We start from the raw sequence: 20899 nt of genomic DNA, 5'->3' as shown, positions 1-20899 counted from the left end.
TATTTCCATTAAAATAAAGTTTAGGGGCACTTGGGTGGCTCAGTGGGTTAAAGCCTCTGCCTTCGGCTTGGGTCATGATCCCAGGGTTCTGGGATCAAGCCCTGCATCAGGCTCTCTGCTCAGCATGGAGCCTGCTTCCTCCTCTCTCTCTGCCCGCCACTCTGTCTACCTGTGATCTCTGTCTGTCAAATAAATAAATAAAATCTTTAAAAAATAAAATAAAATGAAGTCGAATCCAAATTATAATACTGATAGTCTAACACCAATTGCTGAAGGGAAAAAACAAACAAACAAAAAAAACCCTGAAAAGATTGGCTGTTGCTTTGTAACAAAGAATTAAATTTGTGGTAAATTTTTGAAGGAAGAAACATAATCCCCAGTTTACTTTTAGTGTCTCAAAATTCTAGGCCTTTCCCCTTCTTCTTGAATAAGTTTACTCTTACTTTTCCTTTATTTGGATAATAATGCCTAGCAATTTACTTTGATTTGGATCATTTAATTTCAAACCATGTATCTATTTCATTTGAGTGGAATAAAACAATATTGGGGAAGTGTCAGCTTCCACAGATTTTTTTATTATTATTTTTAAATGTGTTCAAGACCATTTTCAGTTTGAGTCATCCTGATGAGGGTTTTCCTTATGCATAGAATTGCATATTATCAGTCAGTCAAGGGCTTTTCTCTGTTCTCATGAAGTTTACTTTATTTATTTAACAAGTTGTGATGGAATGTTTGCTTTGTCCTAGGCATTACTCTGTAGATGATGGGCATCCAGCATTGAACAAAACAAACTAGTATTCTGCTATCCTAAAGCATGTACTCTATGGAAGAGTCAGTAACTAAATGACTATGTTGATAAAATACAGCATGTGGTGTTAACTACTATGAACAGAATAAAAATTAAATGATGTGGCCGAAAGTGAGATTGTGGCTTCCTTAATTTCATTGTTCAAGAGAGACCGTCTGAGGAGTTGACATCTAAATTACTATCTGGTTGGATGTGATAATTTACTGTCTTTTCTGTTTAAATGTAAGGTCTCTGAAGCAGAGACATTTTTGTCTGGCCTAGACACTGTGGTATCCCCAACACCTTGAATAGTGTGAGGGACGTAGAACAAACTCTTTGGGTATATGCAAAAGGAATGAAAGAGAAAAGTCCATCATTTGAGGGGGTTCTCTACCAGGGGAAATTTGGCGTTGTCTGGAAACATTTTGGGTTATTACCAGTAGGTGGGAACTGCTACTAGCATCTAGCCAGAGATGCTGCTCAGCACAGTCCCCAGAAAAGGAACTGTCTAATCCAACCAAGATGAGAAATCTTGATCTAGGACAAGACTTTCCCATGGAAAACACTTGGAGCGCAAAGACTCTAATATGGGAACAACTTTTACAAAATGCTCTTGAACACATTTAAACTGGTACTGGAGGAACCAGGTGTCTGAAGCACTTTTACAAAAGAGAAATGGAGGAGATGATACCAGAGAAGATAGGAGCTAGATCATTCAGGGTTTTGTTAAGGTAGCGAGTTTGGATTTTATTCTCTGTGCAGTGTAAGCTATGAAATGACTTTAAACAGGTGTGTGACATGATCTGATTTACTTTTCTAAATGGATCCCTCTGACTCTGAGAAACAAACTGAGGGTTTGGGAGGAGAGAGGGATTGGGGGTTGGGTGAGCCTGGTGCTGGGTATTAAGGAGGGCACGTATTGCATGGAGCACTGGGTGTGATGCATAAACAACGAATGTTGGAACACTGAAAAGAAAAAAAGTAAAATAAAATAGACAAAAAAAGTAAATGGATCCCTCTGAACTTTTGCTTGGAGAATAGTTTCTAGTAGGAGAAGAAGTTGAAGCAGGTAGAATGGGTAGAAAACAATTGTAATAGTGAAAGCAAGAGATTATGATGGCCTGGATTAAGAGATTGTACTGGAAATAAAGACTCATGGACTAATTTATATGTTTGAGAGTTGATAGGATTCCCAATGAATTAGATATGAAAAATGAGGAAGATGAAAGAATTTAACAATATATGGATAGTGATATCTCTTACCAAGAGGGTATGACTAAAGCTGGTTCCCTTCCTTCATGTCTTGTGTCCTGTTACACTAAGGAATGTTCTGACCTGTACTTCTGTGGAACATACAGGACTACAGCAACCACTCAAACAATTACCATGACTAGAGTTATCAGGCAGTAGGAAGAACTGAAACAGAAGATGTTTGCCTCTTACCTCAATAATCCCTAATTCCAAGGGAATCGAAGCAGGACTAGCATAGATTAAAACACTTAAGAGTGCAAACAAATGAAACATGGAAATAAATTACTATCAGTGGCACACACAAACATGAACTCATACCATTAGCTATCTGAATCTCTTGAACTCGACCATAGGTACAAGCTTGCGCCCCCATAATGCTTGATACTTGTATGATTCTCAAGAATCTAAATCTGAATGAAGAAACAGTAGCTCCTCTTTTTGTTTGGGAGTCTGCTGGGTTTTCCAGTGATGTTGTTTACACGCACACACATAACACACACACACACACACACACACACACACACACACACACACACTTAAAGTCATAGATTGTTTTGTGACTCTTAACTAGTTTCTCTAGGATTCATAGACCACTTATTGTACCTTCCCCATGCACTGGGAAAGAATTATTATGAATAGCATGATGATTTAGAGATGAAGCTGTAGAGCTTATTCCATTTTAATTTAGTACTTTTGTAAAAGTGGGGAAATTTTCTTTTGCAAAACTTAAGTTCCTTGGCTCATCTCTTAAGCCTAAACCAGAACTTTAGTGTAACTCGTGTAAGATAATACATCTCCCCATTTCTCTTAGCTATATGGCATTCCTAAACCTGAAAATAGTTTAAAAGGAAGTGATTTAGTCATTAAAATTTTAGATAATTTGCTATATGCCAAGTCTTCTAGTAGGTAATGAGGGAATAAGAGTTGGTAATTTACAATTGTTGCAGTCACAGCTATCTCTGCTAACTTTAGGAAACAAATGTGAAAATAAGATTTATAATATAATGATTAAATAATATAATAAAGATATCCACTGTGTGAGTTCCAAAAGAAGGGAACAACTGTTATTAGTGAGAGTCAGTATATGAGTCTTAAAGCACAAGACACATGACCTGGAACATGAAGAATGAATGTTTAGAGAGGGGATGGCCAAGGTAAGACACTTATGAAGGATGGTGTCCTTTGTGGAGGATGGTAGAAAATTCATTATGACTAGAATTTAGGATGAACAAAGGAAGTGAGAGGTTGGATCATAATTAGAAGGACCTTATTCATTCTTAAGAATGAATTGACATATTATCCAAAGGCAATGAGGAAAAAGTGGAGGTGTTTAAACAGTAGTTACATGAGAAGATTTGTTTTTCTAGGAAGATAATTTTGGGCCAGTTTGAGGATAGACTTATAGGGACAAAAATTAGTGACAGGAAATTCTATTAACGGCTCCAGGGGTGCCTTGGTGGCTCAGTCCATTGAGTGTCCAATTCCTGATCTCAGCTCAGGTCTTGATCTTAGGGTGTGAGTTCAGGCCCCAGGTTGCTACAAAAATTCGTGAAAAGATGAGAAATGTCTGTGGAGATGAGGAAGGAAGGCTGGAACAAGAGTTCTCCCTACATACTCTACAACAGCATTTGAGTGGCACCTGGGTGTTTCAGTTGTTAAAACAGCATTTATGTTATGGTGTCCTTTTTGTAAAGGAAATTGTTGTGGCTTGAATTGTAACCCTCTAAAAATTCATATGTTCAAGTTCTAACATCTAGTACCTCAGAATATGACTGTACTTGGAAATAAGGTCTGTATAGAGGTAATTAAGTTAAAATGAGGCCATTAGGGTGAATCCTAATTCAAAATGACTGCTGTCTTTATAAGAAGAGGAAATGACATGAAGACACAGGAAGAAGATGGCCATCTACAAGCCAAGGAGAAATGTTTAGAACAGCTCCTTCTCTCATAACCCTCAGAAGGAACAACCTGCTGACAAATTAGTCTTGGACTTCTAGTCAATAAACACAAATTTCTGTTGTTTAAGCCACCCAATCTGCAGCTCTGGTAGACAAGTATAGAAGTATTCTGCTATATGCTTGAATCTACATTTACAAGAGTATGGTAATAATAAGAATTGCAGTTATTATTACTCTGAAGGAACAGTATTCAGAGATCTTTCAACTGTATACCCTTTTGTTATCACTGGTTATTTACTCATGTGAACATAATAATATTGCAGAAATACATTTGACTAATTAAAATTAAAACTGCCACAAAGCTATTTTGAGAAAAAAAATCATCATGATTTGTTGATATAATGCATACAGGAGGATGGGTAGTTGAGAAGAGAATTGAGGATGATGTTAATATTTCTAACCTAGAATGTTGAAATGGGGAAAAGGCAGAGCCCCACCTTATACATGTTGAATTTTAAAACCGAGATCTACATTCAGAGATACTTGTTCTGCATCTATAAGTAAGTGACTAGGGCTGGAGGACAAACTCAGGGTTGGCATAAACCTTAATATTTCATTGACTCTGAGACAGTATTCATTGTAAGACTCAGAGAGTTTAAGATATACAAAGTGTGTATCTGAGAATCATTGAAATATAAATAAGTGAAGACAAAAGGATTTTGTTAATTTTTCATATACTGAATGTCAAAATGATATTTGCTTATACTCATCAACAAACAAATATATTTCTTTACACATTGGTATTACAGCAGTTATGTAAATGGATAATGTCACCTTAAACTTCCAAGTTATATTTCCACATATTATACATGAAATATATTTTTCTAAGTATGTAATAATAATGCAATTTAGAAAATTTTCTTTAAAAGTATGAAAATGTTAAAATGGCTTGTAATTCCATCACCTGGAAATAACCACTATTAATACATAGATGAATTTTTCTAGTCTTTTTGTCTATAAATATAGATACGTGCATACATTGAGATATTTATACAAATATTTTCTTTTCTTCAATTGAGTTATAACTGACAATCAATATTGTATTCGTTTCAGGGGTACAATATAATGATTCAATATTTGTGTATATTGTGAAATAATCACAATAAGTCTGATTAACATCCATCACCATACATAGTTCCAAATTTTTTTTCTTGTGATGAAACTTTTAAGACCTACTTTCTTAGCAACTTTCAAATATGCAGTACAGTGTTATGACTATAGTCACCATGCTGTACATGACACCCCCGTGACTGATTTATTTTATAACTGAAGGTTTGTATGTTTTGACCCCTTTTACCCCTTCCATGCACTCCTTATTCCTACCTCTAGCAACTACCTAATCTGTTCCTGAATTTATTAGGTTGGATTTTTGTTTGTTTCCCCCTTTCTTTTTTCAGATACCACATATAATTGAGATCATATGGTGTTTGTCTTTGTCTGACTTATTTCACTTAGTATAGTGCCTGTAAGGTTTATTTATATTGTCACAAATGGCAAGATTTCATTCTTTTTTATCACTGAATAATATTCCAGTGTGTGTGTGTGCGTGTGTGTGTGTGTGTGTGTGTGTGTACTGTATATTCTTTATCCATTCATCCATCAATGGATATAGGCTGTTGCTGCTATATATGGGAGCGCATATATCTTTTCAAGTCAGTGTATTTGTTTTTCTTTGAATAAATACCCAGAAGTGAAATTGCTGGATCATATGATAGTTCTATTTTTTAAATTTTTTGAAAGACATTCATACTATTTTTTATAATAGCTGCACCAATTTACATTCCCACCAACAGTGCACAGAAGTCCCCTTTTCCCCACATTTTTGCCGATGCTTGTTATTTCTTTTTTAGTTAATAGTGATTCTATCAGAAATGAGGTGAGATCTCATTGAGGTTTTAAATTGCCTTACCCTGATGATTAATGATGCGGAGAGATCCCTTCATGTACCTGCTCGCCTTCTGGATATCTTCTTTGGGAAAATATTTATATTCTCTGCCCTTTTTTTAAATTGGATTGGATTTTATTTATTTGTTTTATTTTGTTTGCTATTGAGTTGTATGAGTTCTTTATGTTGGGTATCAACTATTTATCAGATACATAATTTTCTCACATTCAGTAGGTTTCCTTTTCACAAATGTTTAATTCTACCCAGTTTTTTCACCTAGTTTTATATTATGAACAAGTTTCCATACCATTAAATATTCTTAAAAAGTAGGTTTTTCATGGGTGCAAAATACCCTATAATCTGGATGTTCCATAATTATTTGATTATTCCCATTTGACATCGAGATGATTTCTAATATTTCATTTAAAACATTTTTATTTTTTTATTTTTTAACAATAATCTTTTTTTATTTATTTATTTATTTATTTATTTATTTTAGGGAGGGTCTTCCGGTTAAAACCGGAAAACCTGCTAGACAAATTCTAAAAGAGCTGTAACACTAACAATAATCTTTTTTTAAAGATACTATATATTTATTTGACAGAGAGAGACACAGTGAGAGAGGGAATACAAGTTGAGGGAGCTGGAGAAGGAGAAGCAGGTTTCCCGCCAAGCAGGGAGCCGGATACAGGGCTCGATCCTATGACCCTGGGATCATGACCTGAGCCACCCAGGCACCCCTAAAACATTTTTAAATACTTATCTTCATTTATTGTAGTTTTCTTCGTCTAGGTTTTTGTTTGTTTTTTAGAGAGGGAGGAAGAAGGGAAAGGGAGATGGGGAAAGGGAGAGAGAGAATCTTCAGGAGGCCCCATGCCCAGCACAGAGGCTGATGCTGGGCTCAATCCCAATTCCCTGAGATCATGAACTAAACCAAAATCAAGAGTTGGTTGTTTAACTAACTGAGCCACCCAGATGCCTCTGGGCTAGATTTTTATAAGTGAAATTATCCCTTGAAGAGAATGAGAATTATAAGGCCTGATGTGTATTACTTTTCTAAGTAGGTATTCCTACAAATGTGGTTTCTAATGATGTGTGGAGATATACATTGTACCATCATTCTAATATTTTCTTTAAAAAACTCCCCAGTATATATTTAGATTATTTATTTTTAGAATTCTAATTGCAACAATCATATTGTTGTTATACTTACAATAAGTATTCTTCTCAGTGGAATCCAAATATCTAAAGTGTAATGAATTATTAGTAGTAATTTATTGGGCACCTGCCCTGAATAATGCTAGGTATTCATAATAAAGAATAAAATGCATGATTCTTGACTTTTATTCACTCATAATTTCTTTTCTAGATATTTATTCTATAGCCTATCTGAATTATATTAGAAACTTTATTTCCATCCCCAAATGGGCCTGTGAAAATTATAAGCCACTAACTATAGCTACGACTTCCTAAAAAGCGCGTGCTTTTTCAACATAAATTTTTGGAGAGAAATATAGTGGGATGGGGAAAGGTGACTGAGTTTATAACAGATCCTTCTATCTAATTACATATACAGGTGGCAAATGCATTATTAAAATAGTGCTTAGTGTCTTATATTAAAAGTGAAAATTGTAATTAAAAAGTATGTTCTCTCCTGCTGTGAGTACTTTACCATAGGGGTCTTGTCTATCTGGTGAATCTTAAAAGAACAATTAAAGGTGTTCACTGTTTCAGTGAACAGTTCACATTTTTGGTGTATCAAATAAGTATTTTAACCTGACAAAGAAGATTCATTGCATGTTTTAAATACCCGGAGCATGTGTTTTTTTTTTTTTTTTTTTTTTTTTTAATTGTAAATGACTGCTGTGACTTCTTTTCCAAGTGTTGAATTTAACTATAATCTTTGGTGTCTATAATGTGATCTCTTAGTTTTTCAACCATATTTAATTATTTCATGATAGCCTGAATTTATACCCTCAATCTTGAATATTTTCCCTGCTATTTATATCCTATTTTTGAAGAAAGCCTCTGAGTGGCATATGAGAAAATGTCTAAAATTTGATTGGCTAGATTTTTTCTCCTTTTTAATATAGAATTCCTTGGTTCTAATTCTTCAAGATTCTTTTCTGAGAAAAGGAGAATCATATTACTGATAATAATAACTTGATCTCTTAGTAATTATGGTTATTAAATACTCATATTTTTGTCTTGCCTCTTTAATTTGATTTAAAAAACTACTTAGGGCAAGAAGCTGTGCTCTAGGCTTCTTTTTATTTTCGTCAGATCCCAGCATAGAACACTAAAATAGTAGATGCTAACCCAACCATTTTTTGATTTACTTGTGAAAATTAAAAACTATAGATTATTACTTGACATACATAAAAAACAGTCAAAATATTTGTTCATCCTGATATTTTATAAAAGGGAAATAGCCGTCACTTCTCACTGTGGAGTTAAAAAAATCTGAAAGAAAGTAAGCATGTGTTTGTGTGTGAACCTTCTATTTGGAATAATTCTCTGTACAACAGAATCGTTGTCATTGAATAATTGCTCTCTTCTCACTTCCCTTTTCTTGTGTGTTTTATTGCCATGTTATTTTCAGGGACTCCCGAAAGCCTAGCTGAGAAGGAGAGGCAGCTCATGGGTATGATCAATCAGCTGACCAGTCTGCGGGAGCAGCTACTGGCTGCCCACGATGAGCAGAAGAAATTAGCTGCTTCTCAGATTGAGAAACAGCGACAGCAAATGGAGTTGGCCAAACAGCAACAAGAACAGGTGAGTAGGACTGGGACACAAACTCCTTAGACATCATTTTGCCTGCTCTTTATAGGACACTCTCTTTGGCACACAGAGATCAATAAAAATCTTTCCTCCCACCTCACATCAATAAATAAAAGAGAGAGATACAAAGGAAGCAAACACTTTGATCTGCAAATCTTATCAACTACTTTAGTGGTATGTAACATGGAAGTCATTATAACCAAGGTAAAGTTCTGCTAGGTCATGAGAGAAGCACCAAATAGAATCATGGTGTGTCAGGAGAGCATTTCCAGTCAGAGATACCATGAAAGATTTCGTTCAACAGGGGCTTGATATGAGCTTTGAAGAATAATTTGATGGCCCAGGAAGTTTAGTTAGATGCCTATTAAATTAAATTCAATAAGGAGTGAGAATCTAAACTAGATAGTTTAGAATCTAAACTAAATGACCACAGAAAAAGAGAAGAAAAGATTAAACAAATGGGAAAATTATAATTAGTTGAATTCTTTGAGTGAGCAGAAGAATGAGGAAAGATGTTGAGCCTGGGTGTTGGGTAAAGTCAGGAGGAGGGCAAATTTGGAAAAGCAGGTGGTTTTTAGTAGTGTTTAATTAGAACTCTTGGCAGGTTATCCAACTGGAGTTATGTAAAAAAAAAAACAACTCAAAATACCAATTGATGGTTTGGAAAAGAGAGCTGAACTAAATTTCTTAGTTTATTTACATAAAAAGGGTAGTTTAAACCACAGGGGTAGATAAGTTTCATTCATTAATTCAACAAATAATCAAATGCTTCTTATGTGGCAGGCATGGCTGAGGCTATATCAATTAACCAGAAAGATAGATCCCCTAAATTCTAAAGGAAAGAGAGAGGGGATTAACAAATGAAAAGAGAAATGAATGAAATGATTTTAGACAGTGATAAGTTATTTGATGAAATGTAATTAGAGTTATTTAATAAATATTGACTGGTATGGCAAGGCAATATTTCTTAGATTGGGTGGTTGGATCTGGCAATTGAGCTCAGATCTAAATGACATCCAAGAGGTAGCCATATTAATATCTGGAACCAGAGTGTTTCATGCAAGGGGATGGCAGGTTTGTAAGCCCTAAATTAGAATAATGATGATATCATTAGAAAATGGAATGGAACTAAGGGTAGACTTTTGGGAGATACCTGGTAGAGAAAGGAAAATGAACAATTCCTGAATAACAAAGCTACCAGATTTGTCATTTAGTTTCTCACTGTTGGCCTTTTAAGACTGGCTTCTTTGGAGCTTTAGTAGTAGAAATGAGGTATAAGAATGGACAAGTGTGTTGTAGGAAAATGGAGGCAATGGATACGAACTATTAAAAGTAGTAGCAAAGGGAAGAAAGAGGGTGTCATAGGGTGAATTTATATATATATATATATATATATATATATATATATATATATATGGTACATATATATATATACCATATATATATATGGTACATCTTTTTGGGGGCTAACTCCCTTTTGCCATCCCATATTGTGGGCTCTATCCATTCACCATCCCAAGTGGAAGAAGACCATTATTTAATCAAGGGTATTTGTGTGTCCACACATCCCTACAAAATCTTTGTAGCAGTTTTCAAAATGCAAACTAGCAGAGTTGAAAGAAGAAATATGCATATTACATTTGAAGAGACCCCCCTTTCAGTTTACTCTTCCCTACTTGGTGGTTTGTCTCTGCTTGAAAGGTGATTCTTTCATGTTTAATGAAATACCTCATCATTTTCCTTAAAGATATATTTGGCCTGTTCTTGAATATGGCTTGTATTTCTCTTGCTTTACCCCCATGATAAAAATTCAGAATGCTCACCTGTGACAGTCTAGAAAAACACTATTTTCTTGTTCATAACTCTCAATGCTTTCAAACATCTGAATTCAAGAAAATTCTAGGAGCTTCTGAAACTGTAGGTCAGATAGGGATATTTCTTTATATAGAATCACTACTTTGGTGGGACTAAGGGCATATTTGTCCTAAAAATTCTGAGCATTCACTAATAGAGCAAAGTCTTCTTTCTTTTCTTTCACATCCTGGCCCCACATATCATCAAAGGATTCTAGAATTTTTCACTTTTTGACATTATCCTTGGAATTTTAGAAATCATTAGGTTCTTCCAGAATTTCTCTCCTGTGTTGAAAGATGCTAAGCAATGATGCCTACAAAGCCTGAGAGAAGATCCTTTCTGAAAGGCTTCAGGTCAGGTTTCGAGAGCTTATTTTACTCACCTGCATCTTCCCTACCATGCAGTACTGGCATGAGTGATCACCACTCTTGTGGTCACTGAACTTTTCATCGGGACACAGGGAAATGTCTGAAGGGCATTTAATAACTAATTCCTTAAGATTCAGGTTAGGTATATCTTCTCTTGAGAACTGCTCTTCTGACCCTCCTGCTAAAACTCCCTACTTATTGTAGGGTGTCCCTACTCTGAGGACTCTAATATTCCCATTACAGCCCTCAGGGATGTTAATGAACTTGTGCATTGACCAGCCTTTCCACTGGACTCTGAGCTCCATTCTACATTTTTTTTCGTTCAATAAATATCTGTTGATCACCAGTTTGATGCCAGGTTGTATTCTAGTTACTGGGATAGGGCAAAAAATAACAGACAAAAATCCCCAATGTATTGAATTCTAATTAGGAAAAGGTAGTAAACAGGTGAGTACTATATATAGTAATATATATATATAGTAGATGTTGATAAGGGATATAAATAAAGGAGAGAATTGGGGATGATGGTGCCAGGTAGAGAGATAGGCTCTTTTAAAACAGGTGTTCAGGGAGGACCTCAATGACAGAGTGACATCTGAATAGAGACTTGCAGGAGGGGAGAGGGTGAGCAATCAGTTATCTAGAAATAGAAGGTTCCAGATGGAGGGGGAAGGAAGTACAAAGACCCAGAGGCAGGTACATCCTTGGGAGAGAAGAGCATCCTTAGTGTCTTCAAGAGACGAGAGGAGAGTAGCAAGAGTGGAGAAACAAAGGGAGGAACAAGAGAAGGTGAAACCAGAGCGATAGCACGAGGCCAAATCATACAGGGTCTTTCAGGCATCGTATGGACACCAGCTTCTGCTTTGAGTGAGACAGAAGGTTTTGAAAAGATGAATAAAATGACACAACTTATATTTTAAAAGGATCTTTCTAGATCTTTCTTGTATATTATAGGTTGTAGGGAGCAAAGGCAGAAGCAGAAAGAAAAATAGTAGACTATTAAAATAACACAGCAAGAGTGAACAGTGGCTTGGAACAGGAGGAAATACGTAGGGTTATGAAGTGGTCAGTTTCTTAAGAAATACTTAAGGTGCTGATAAAAACATTTAATTATCAGCTGAAATATTGATATGTGGGAGGAAAGGGCCACATTTAAGGAAAAGAGTGATATTCCTTTTCCTACCATCTCCTTTCTGTTTTTCTTTAGGGAAAATAATGTATAAATTTTTAAAAAACTTTTAAAAAGATTTTATTTATTTATTTGACAGACAGAGATCACAAGTAGGCAGAGAGGCAGGCAGAGAGAGAGGAGGAAGCAGGCTCCCTGCTGAGCAGAGAGCCCGATTTTGGGGGGAGGGGGGGAGTGGTTTCTGATCCCAGGAGCCTGGGATCATGACCTGAGCTGAAGGCAGAGGCTTTAACCCTCTGAGCCATCCAGGTGCCCTGAAATAATGGATTTTTAAAAACCCTGTCCCTAAGATAAAAAAGAAAGCATGAATATAACCCTAATTGAGTTTAGTTTTGAACTTGGTTGAATATGAAGTTCCTTTGAGAATGTCATTAGAAAAATGGGTCTGAAGCTGAAAGCAAAGGCAGAGGCTAGAGAAACAAATTCATAAGTACTTGACATTCATTCAGGAGTTAGGGATACAACTACGACATTGAATGGCTAGACAGAGCAGTTGAAGGTAACTGAGAAGGAGCAGATGGAGGGTGGAGCAAATCCAGCTAAATGTACTGTCATGGAAGCCAAGGAAGAAAGTTCACGATCAAGGGAGAGAACTTGAATGTTGAATTTGGATGAAAGGGCAAAAGGTGAAATCTAGAAAACATGTTAGAATTAAAAAAATTAGGGGTGCCTGGGTAGCTCAGTCAGGTAAGCCTCTGACTCTTGATTTCAGCTCAGGTCATGATCTCAGGGTCATGAGATCAAGCCCTGCGTCCAGCTGCGTGCTCAGCATGGAGTCTGTTTGGGATTCTCTCCTTCCCTTTCTCTCTGCCCTGTCTCCCCACTCTCTCTCACCAAAATAAGTAAATAAACCCTTAAAAAAAAGTTTAAAAATGACACGGGCAACTTTTATTATGAATCATTTTAGTGGAGAATGGGAGCAGAAACCATATGGGGTGCACTGAGGAGTTGGCCGTTCAGAACTTTGTAGAAGGCAGAAATGAGGGCAGTGTTTATGAAGCAAAAACAAAACAAAAATACTGAAACCTCCCTGAGGAATACAGCCTCTCACAATGTAATACTCTGCACCACCCTGAACTCCCAGGTCACAACATCCCCAAGTTGATGCAGTAGTTTCTTTTATAGAAAAGAACTACAAATGCCAAAGGCCTTACCTTCTTAACATATTGCCGGGAAGGAAGAGGGATTTCTGACACACTAGTGTTTCATACTGGGTTGGATCACCACCGTTGGAGTGTCTTAGGCTCCATTTGTTTTAGACCAAAAGAAACTGTTCCGAAAACTAAATATCTTGTTTGATCCTACTTACAGATGAATTGCTGGTACTGTAAGGGGCACAGGCACATCTATTTTCATCATCTTAATCAGTGTCAAATCAAACTTGGAGCAAGAGAACATTGGTAATTTCCCCCTGGGACTACAATATACTTTTAAATTTTTCATGTGCAATTTCTCCACAGATTGCAAGACAACAGCAGCAGCTTCTTCAGCAACAACACAAAATCAATTTGCTTCAGCAACAGATCCAGGTCAGAAATAATCATTTCATGCATATATCCAATTAGAAAAAAATCTATCTTCCATCTATCTCTCATCTATCTATCTATCTATCTATCTATATTCTGTTTCTAATTTTTAGATGACCCTAACTGGAATAGCCTCCGAAGTAAAAATTACTTTGGATTTACTTAATTTCTGTCATGTTACCTCCTCTTCCATGAAAATCTTGCAAATGGTGACTGGCACAGGCCCTACTGTCAGGAAGTTTCGGTCTGAGCAAGCTGACAGTCATTTTCATCCTCTACCAAAAGGAAATTATTGCCGGGAAATGTTAGAAAGGTTTCATTTTCTCTGTTCTTTAATGTTTAAAATGTGACTCTGAGTGATCTCAGTGAGGGATGTACAGGGGAACCAAAGCAAAAAGGCACAGCAAGTTTTGTTAGAGAATAGTGGTAGAGAGAATGTTTTACTCTATGTTCAAGAGCCACAAGTGAGAAGGGTTGAGGTTAGGGAAGGTAATGATTTGGTGTTCAAGTAGAACTTCACCCTTCATGTTGCCTGGAGAGACCAAGAGCCAGGGCTCCATAACCTGCCTCTTTTGCTTAAATGGAAATATGTGATGCTGGGGAACATCAGTGAAGATGGAAGAAAGCAGCTATATTGGTAATAAAAGGAAAAAGTAGATTGTCAGGGTTGTCCTGTCCTCACCACTTGCATGAATTTTGACAAAAAATTTTCCCTTCTGCAAATTCCCTTTCCAAAAGAACCTATTTCATAAGAGTATTTATGAGGACTTAATGAAATCGTGGATGGGGTATCAAGGCACACAGCAGGTACTCAATACATACTTGCCATTACCAGCAAGAAAAGGAATCTAATTAGTAGAGCTATGAATCCACCCTACATAACATCGTCTTCTCAGAGCAGATGTTTGAGAGGAAAAATTTGTCCTTCTTTTGAAATTCTATCTTGGGAATCCAGCATATTTTTTAAGTGTAAATATCATGAATGACAGAAGCAAACATGTCTCCATTATTTCATTTGTGTATTTAATCATGTTTACACTTCATTGCCAGCAGAGTTTATCCCATTTTACCTAATTTGGTCAGGGTTACTTAATTTCTTTACCGTGAGTTATATAGCCCAATCATTCTTGGTCCACCCGACATTTTAGTGAGCTAGTCATACATAGCTTTGGGGAAACAAAGAAACATCAGTGAGATGGTTCAACCAGGATTCTTTGCCTTCCTTCACTATAACTACAAGCATCAAATCCTAATGTGGTTATTCAGTTTAGTGGTTTAAAACTGTTCATTGGTGTGCACCTGGGTGGCTCAATCAGTTGAGCATTGGACTCTTGATTTAGGCTCAGGTCTTGATCTCACCATTGTGGGCTTGAGCCCTGTGTTGGGCTCTATACTTGGCATGGAACCTACTTTAAAAAAAGTACAAAAACTGTTTGTTGAATTTCATGTTCAGTCTAAGTATGTTGAATTTGAATAAAGTCTTAATTGATGGTACCAGGTTATCTACATTTAAAATGTTTTTAATTATTGAAAACCAAAGATAATAAAGCAGATATATAGATATAGGTATTTAATCTGAGAAGTAGGAAATGTTTCAAGCAAAAATTAAGTAGTGAGCAAGACTGTCAATCTGTAAAGAATTCATTTACACACCTTCTAGTATATTCATTAACTAAAAGCATTCTTCTAAAATATACTTTATAAATTGTTAATTTGGGGCAGTCTTACAAGTACTTAATAGTTACAAAAGTCACAATATATTTAAATTAGTCCATTGAGAGATTGTTCAAACAGTTATGGGAAGAACCACTATAGGGAAATGTATAGAAATAGAAGATTAAAAATGTGGAACAGGTCTAATTTTTATTTATTTTTTTGCTCATGGAAATCTTTGCTACATTACTTTTCGAGAATGTTTTCTCTCCTTTTTCTTCTTTCCACTTCCTCCTTTCCTGTGGCAGCACCTGAAAAGGAAGAAGGATAAAAATCAAATCTGCCATGGTAGAAGGCAAATCAAATTTATAACAAACAGTATTATAAAACTTATTTTTGTCAATGCACACAAAATCAATGCTTACATGAGGATTTACAATAAAATAAATTCACTTGGTAACTGGAATTACTTACCTAGTATATTTTGAATTTGATCTATGTCCTTTATCTTTCTTGAATATGAAGCTTAAAGACCTTGTAGAAATAAACATACAAACTTATATTGTTCATCCTGATTGCATTTTCTTACATTTTATACCATTGTCTCTTTGAGCTTTAGAAAAGAATGCATTCCATTTCCTTTATTGGTAGAATAGTTGACTGCAGTGTTACTAGACCCACAGTTAAGGCTGACTTTAAGCTTTTAGTTTCAATTAGAAATACACACTTGGTCCGAATGTTGGGAAATGGTAGACAGATCTGCTAGATGGATTAGACTGACAAGGTAAGAGAGCAGGACAGATTTTCACACTTGATGGCTGGGTTATTAAATGACAGGAGGATGATGTTCCCCAACATTTCCCTCATTCTTTTACTGAGATCTTTTTAAAGGGGAGGTTAATTTAGACATCTTTACTACATTTAAAGTATATGTCATTTGATTTAAAAGTGTATGAACAGGCTTGTGCTTGTATGTGTATACATAAACATTTACATATTCTAATGACCCAAGTTACTTAAAATTTCTCTTGGCCTTTATTTCTATCTTCTTTCAACTACAGATGAATAAAATGATAGTAGGTTTTACTCTTTAGTTATATATTCAAAGAGAAAATGCCATAAGAATTAGCAAATTCACCAGTTTTATTCAATCCCTCAAGATCAATTCTTTACAAACTGCTTTTCTCTCTTTAAAAAGTAAACTTAACTCTAATTGCATGATTCTAATTGGATTAAAACTGAATCTACATTTCTTCTTTGTAACGACTTTATGTAGAGTTATAGTCTTCTTCTACATTGGTTCACTAACTCATTAGGAATAAAAGAAGAAATAACACAAGTTTTTCTTCTTTGTAAATTAGAAATCAGTTAATTTTACAAATAAAATCATGTCATAATACCAGAAAATATCTCATCTTCCCCCAAGAACTTGTCAGTTTCTTTACAAGACTCAATTTTAACAAGAAGTTTGTCTTCTTTTTCTCCCATTCAACAGTTTTCCTTTAATATTTTTCTTTAATGTCCTTTAAAAAAGAGAATATTTTTGCATTCTTGCTTACCGTACTTAGCTAACTCTTAATGTGCATTAAATGTGAGGTGAAATTTATAAATATTTCAGAGGAAAATACCTTTAGATTTTTTAAAAGATAATCTTTTTTTCTTTAATCTTTTGCTTATGCTATAGTGCCCATCTTTTAGCAATTTTATTTTTTGACTAATCTCCTTTTTACATTAAATCAACCTGTTTCTAATGGGGATTGCTAGGTGGTTTATGTTTCCAATAATGATCCTAAACCAACGGTTCATCTTGACCTCATTCACTGTTACCAAAACCTTTTAAAGTAAATGAATGAGTGACCTCTACTCAGCTTCCATTATGGCAACAAACTGAATGTCCCTAGAGACTCAAGTTCCCTTTTATCTTGAAGCTTTGTATGGGACAGGGTTTCTATAGCTATGGGAGTGAGCGGGGGAAGCATGTCCTAGTTTTAATTTTTTTTTTTTACCCTTTTTCAGTAATACTTATTGGAATTTCAGATTCTTATTAGCATCTAATAGGATCAGTGCAATAACATGCTCTAGTATGAAATCCACTTCAATTATTTTTAGGGAAATTTTAAAGATGTTTTACTTCTTTTAAAATGTGTATTTGTCATGATTCCCATATGGAAAGTTCAGTTTGAATTTTCTTAAGAGATTCCACAAATCTGTTGCATTCTCCCTTCTGACAAATTTTTCCAATTGTTTGTTGTTTGTTATGTTCTCTTGGTGGTAAAGATTTGGTATTTAACAATCCCCTGTCATTGTTGCCAACTCATAAGGTATATATTTGCAAGACGAGTAATAGCTTTGGGTCACTGGTTCTGTCTGGAGCTAAGGGTAGAGCAAAGGACACATCACTGTTCTTTTGTATTCTTAACTGCTTAGTGTACATTCCATGGAATATAGGGAAGAACTTGACTTTTCAGGTGGTATAGGGCCAATTTTAACTGTATGAAATACGGTTTCAATTGTGTTGAATGATTACAACTAAAGATAGAGAGTGAGTTCTCTGGAATTAGACATACCTGAATTCACTCTCTGCATGTTCACGCGTCATCTGCTGTGTGATCTTAGGAAAATTGCTTAATCCCTCTGGTTTCATTATTTTCAGCCATTAAATGGGATTTTAATAACTGACACTGGGTTAGTTTGAGGATTAAATGGAATCATACTTGACATGTAGTGAGCACACAATGCTGAAAATTTTTGTCTAGGTCATTAGGAGAGAAAATCTTGTTTCTTCTGTATTTCTGATGATGAGCAATTTAATGAGTATTGCCAGCAAGAGGAGAATTTCTAGGAAAAAAGGAATATAATCCACATGGCAGTAGTCACTGAAAACTGTAAGTTCAGTGTTCCAACAATTCATATGATTTTAGAACTACAGGGGATTTTTAGAAAGCCTTTATTTAGACCTATCTCTCATTTTGACATTTGTAAACTGAAACCAAGTAAGGTTAGAAGATTTTCCCAATGTCACAGAAGTTGTTACTTGTAGAACAATGGCTGGCTTCCAAGTTTCCCAAGTCTTGGCCCAGTTCATTTTTATTTCACCGACATTCTACCATTTAAGGCTTAATGGCCCGAAGTTTTAAAATGAGTTTTCTTTCCCTAGGAACTTATTCCTACAAAATAAAAATACAACTTGACTTATATACAATTGAATGATTAAGTTGCAGTCATGGGCTCAACCAATTTGTGATAAAGGTTTCATTTTATTGGAGCTGAAGTTCTCTGAGCTCATTAAGAGTTTTGGTAATTCTTGATAAATTATTATGCAGAACAAAATCCATTGAAATATTGTATTGAAAACATAATAACGTGAAAGGTGAAATAATAGTACCTGACTGACCTGCTGATTTATGATTTCTTTCTCTGAGTGTGGTAAGTTGGAAGCATTTTACCCCCCTCAACAAGACTCCACACACTACATGAGGACAAAGAGATTGCAAAGTAACCTTGTCTCTTTAGGAGACTGGAAATGCCAAGAATAAACACCATGCAATTAAGGTAGCATTTCAACCCGAGAAGGAAATGCATTAACTCCTTGAGCTCTGACTAATGTTTTGCTGTAGGTGATAAAATGTACCACAACTGGACAGGATACAGTTCCAGGCTTTCAGATAAAGTACTGGAGGAGAAAATACGGAGATACAAAGAAGTAGCTTGAAGGGTGACTTCCTGCTCTTTCTTGTACTTTATGGAAGTAGAAGATCCATTTGAGAAGATAGGTGACCTCCCCTAGGAGATCAGGGGTGCTACCTGCAGCTCTCTGTCCTTTTATTCAGAGAGCCACTTTAAAATCCTTTAAGCATTTTTGTACATCTCCTGGCAATTACCTAATGATGGAATTTTAGTCATTCATAGTATTTCACTGTCTAGATAAGCCTCTCTCCAGAGGGAAAGGTACAGGTTAATTAATATGCATATGTAGTTTAATTTTTACTGATATAAAACATGTCACATGGCTAAGTGTACAAGAGAGTAGGGAAAGCATCTGTCCAGAGCTAAATCCTCTAGGTGCTCCTCTGTGTACTGTGCCCAGTCCTTTTACTCAGAAGGAGCCACTTTAAAATCTTTGAGTTTTCATTTTTAATACGTTCTTAGTATTTATTTCTGTATATAAGAATAAAATAATAATGCCATTTCTGACTCTTTATCTCTAAATATCATTAACTTAGAAATGAAGATTGGCTGAATTCTTCTATCTACATCCTGGCACCCTCTCCTTATTTCCCTCCGTCACCTTACAGTGTAGTTACATAAGTCATTTAAATTCTTCCGGTAGGTTCTTCTAAGCTTTAAATAGTTTACTTACACCTTTTTTCTTTTTCAGTCAATTATAAATAGTCTCTTCACACTTGCCTTGTCGGATGACGATGGATTCCCTTGTTCTCTTATCCCCAGTTGCCAAGTTCTGTTACCTGTATGTCTGCTGGAAATACATAATACTACATGTGTTTGTGTATGTATGTATACACACATATCTGTTGTGCTTTACCTGATGATTAATCTTGAAAGTTGAAAATTTAAAAAAAAAAAGTGCTTACATTAAAATACAAATCCATGTTTTGTTTTTTGGAGAGTTTTAAAGGGATATTCCTTATTTCCTTTTTTGTGGTTTTGTGCTTTCCGATTGCCTTTTCTTTTCTTTTTCTTTCCCGCTCTTGTTACTCATGTGATTTGCCTTATAACTTCATAAATTCTCAAGAATAAATCAAATCTCCAGAACCCCACTTTTCTTGATACCTGCTTCCTAGCCATCTGCCCTGCTTTCATTTAGATCAGTTGGTCCCGCCAACATTCTGGGATGTCCATTTATAATTCTCCAGAGTTGGAATCCCTGTTTCCTATATTGTCCTCCTTGGTTCAGCTCCTTATTTTGTTCTAGAACCACATCAAGAAACTTCCTGAAAGAAAAGGAGCAGTGTGGGTTGCAGGATATAAAGTGTCTGGGATAAAAACGTTCTAAATATATGTATATGTAATAATATTCTGTTTAAGCTCTCTACTTGATTGTTTGGCTGCCGATGAAATTCTAAGCTCGAGATCATTTTCCTTATATTTCAAATCCATTGATTCATCATCTTCTAACATTGGCAAGAAATATGATATTGATCTGACTTTTGGTGGTGGTGGTGACCAATATTCTTCCTTTCTGAAATTTTTTAGTATTTTCTAGTTACTGTGACATTTTACTAGAATGTATACAGATATTTTTCATTTATTATTTTGTAAATTCCACAGATCTTTCAGTCTAAAGAGTTGTGGGTTTTTTGCTCTGAAAAATTCTCTTGGTATTTTTTCTTTGCCCATTTTATCTCCTTATTTTCCAGTTCTTTCTGCATCTCCTGCAACACAGATATTTTATTTTTCTGAACTAATAAATATGTTTCTTATTGTTCATATTTTTGCTTCTCTCTCTTGATTCTTCTTCCTAGAAGATTGCCTGAAATTTATCTTCTGAACTGTTTAATTGAATCTTTATTTGAGAAATAACCCTTTTAATTTCCATAAACTTCCTCTTGCTCCCTGATAATTCTGTTTTCAGGTTATCCTATTCTTGTTTAATTCTGTTCTTGTCACTTCTCATTGAATTGAAACT

The 20899-nt window shown here is 35.4% G+C and overlaps 1 protein-coding gene and 1 non-coding gene across 13 annotated transcripts in view; one reads left to right on the top strand and one right to left on the bottom strand.

Moving 5' to 3' along the window:
• The window catches only part of SOX5 (SRY-box transcription factor 5), a 995891-nt gene that overhangs the window by 782574 nt on the left and 192418 nt on the right, over positions 1-20899 (top strand). For 10 of the 12 annotated variants that reach the window (XM_059185762.1, XM_059185763.1, XM_059185769.1 and 7 more), the window contains 2 exons: positions 8484-8656; positions 13534-13602. In XM_059185762.1, coding sequence (XP_059041745.1) covers positions 8484-8656; positions 13534-13602 — 242 coding nt within the window. Of the gene's footprint in view, positions 1-8483; positions 8657-10778; positions 10870-13533; positions 13603-20899 lie in introns of those variants that run through there. The other 2 variants (XM_059185771.1, XM_059185772.1) reach the window with 1 other exon arrangement.
• LOC131840058 (U7 small nuclear RNA) lies at positions 6382-6443 on the bottom strand. Its single transcript, XR_009357169.1, has one exon. It is a non-coding gene; the product is annotated as a U7 small nuclear RNA (small nuclear RNA).

Source organism: Mustela lutreola, chromosome 8, assembly GCF_030435805.1.
Source record: "Mustela lutreola isolate mMusLut2 chromosome 8, mMusLut2.pri, whole genome shotgun sequence".
Classification (NCBI taxonomy): domain Eukaryota; kingdom Metazoa; phylum Chordata; class Mammalia; order Carnivora; family Mustelidae; genus Mustela; species Mustela lutreola.
Note: the sequence above shows the minus strand (reverse complement) of the source record. Positions and strands in the feature narration are given on the sequence as shown.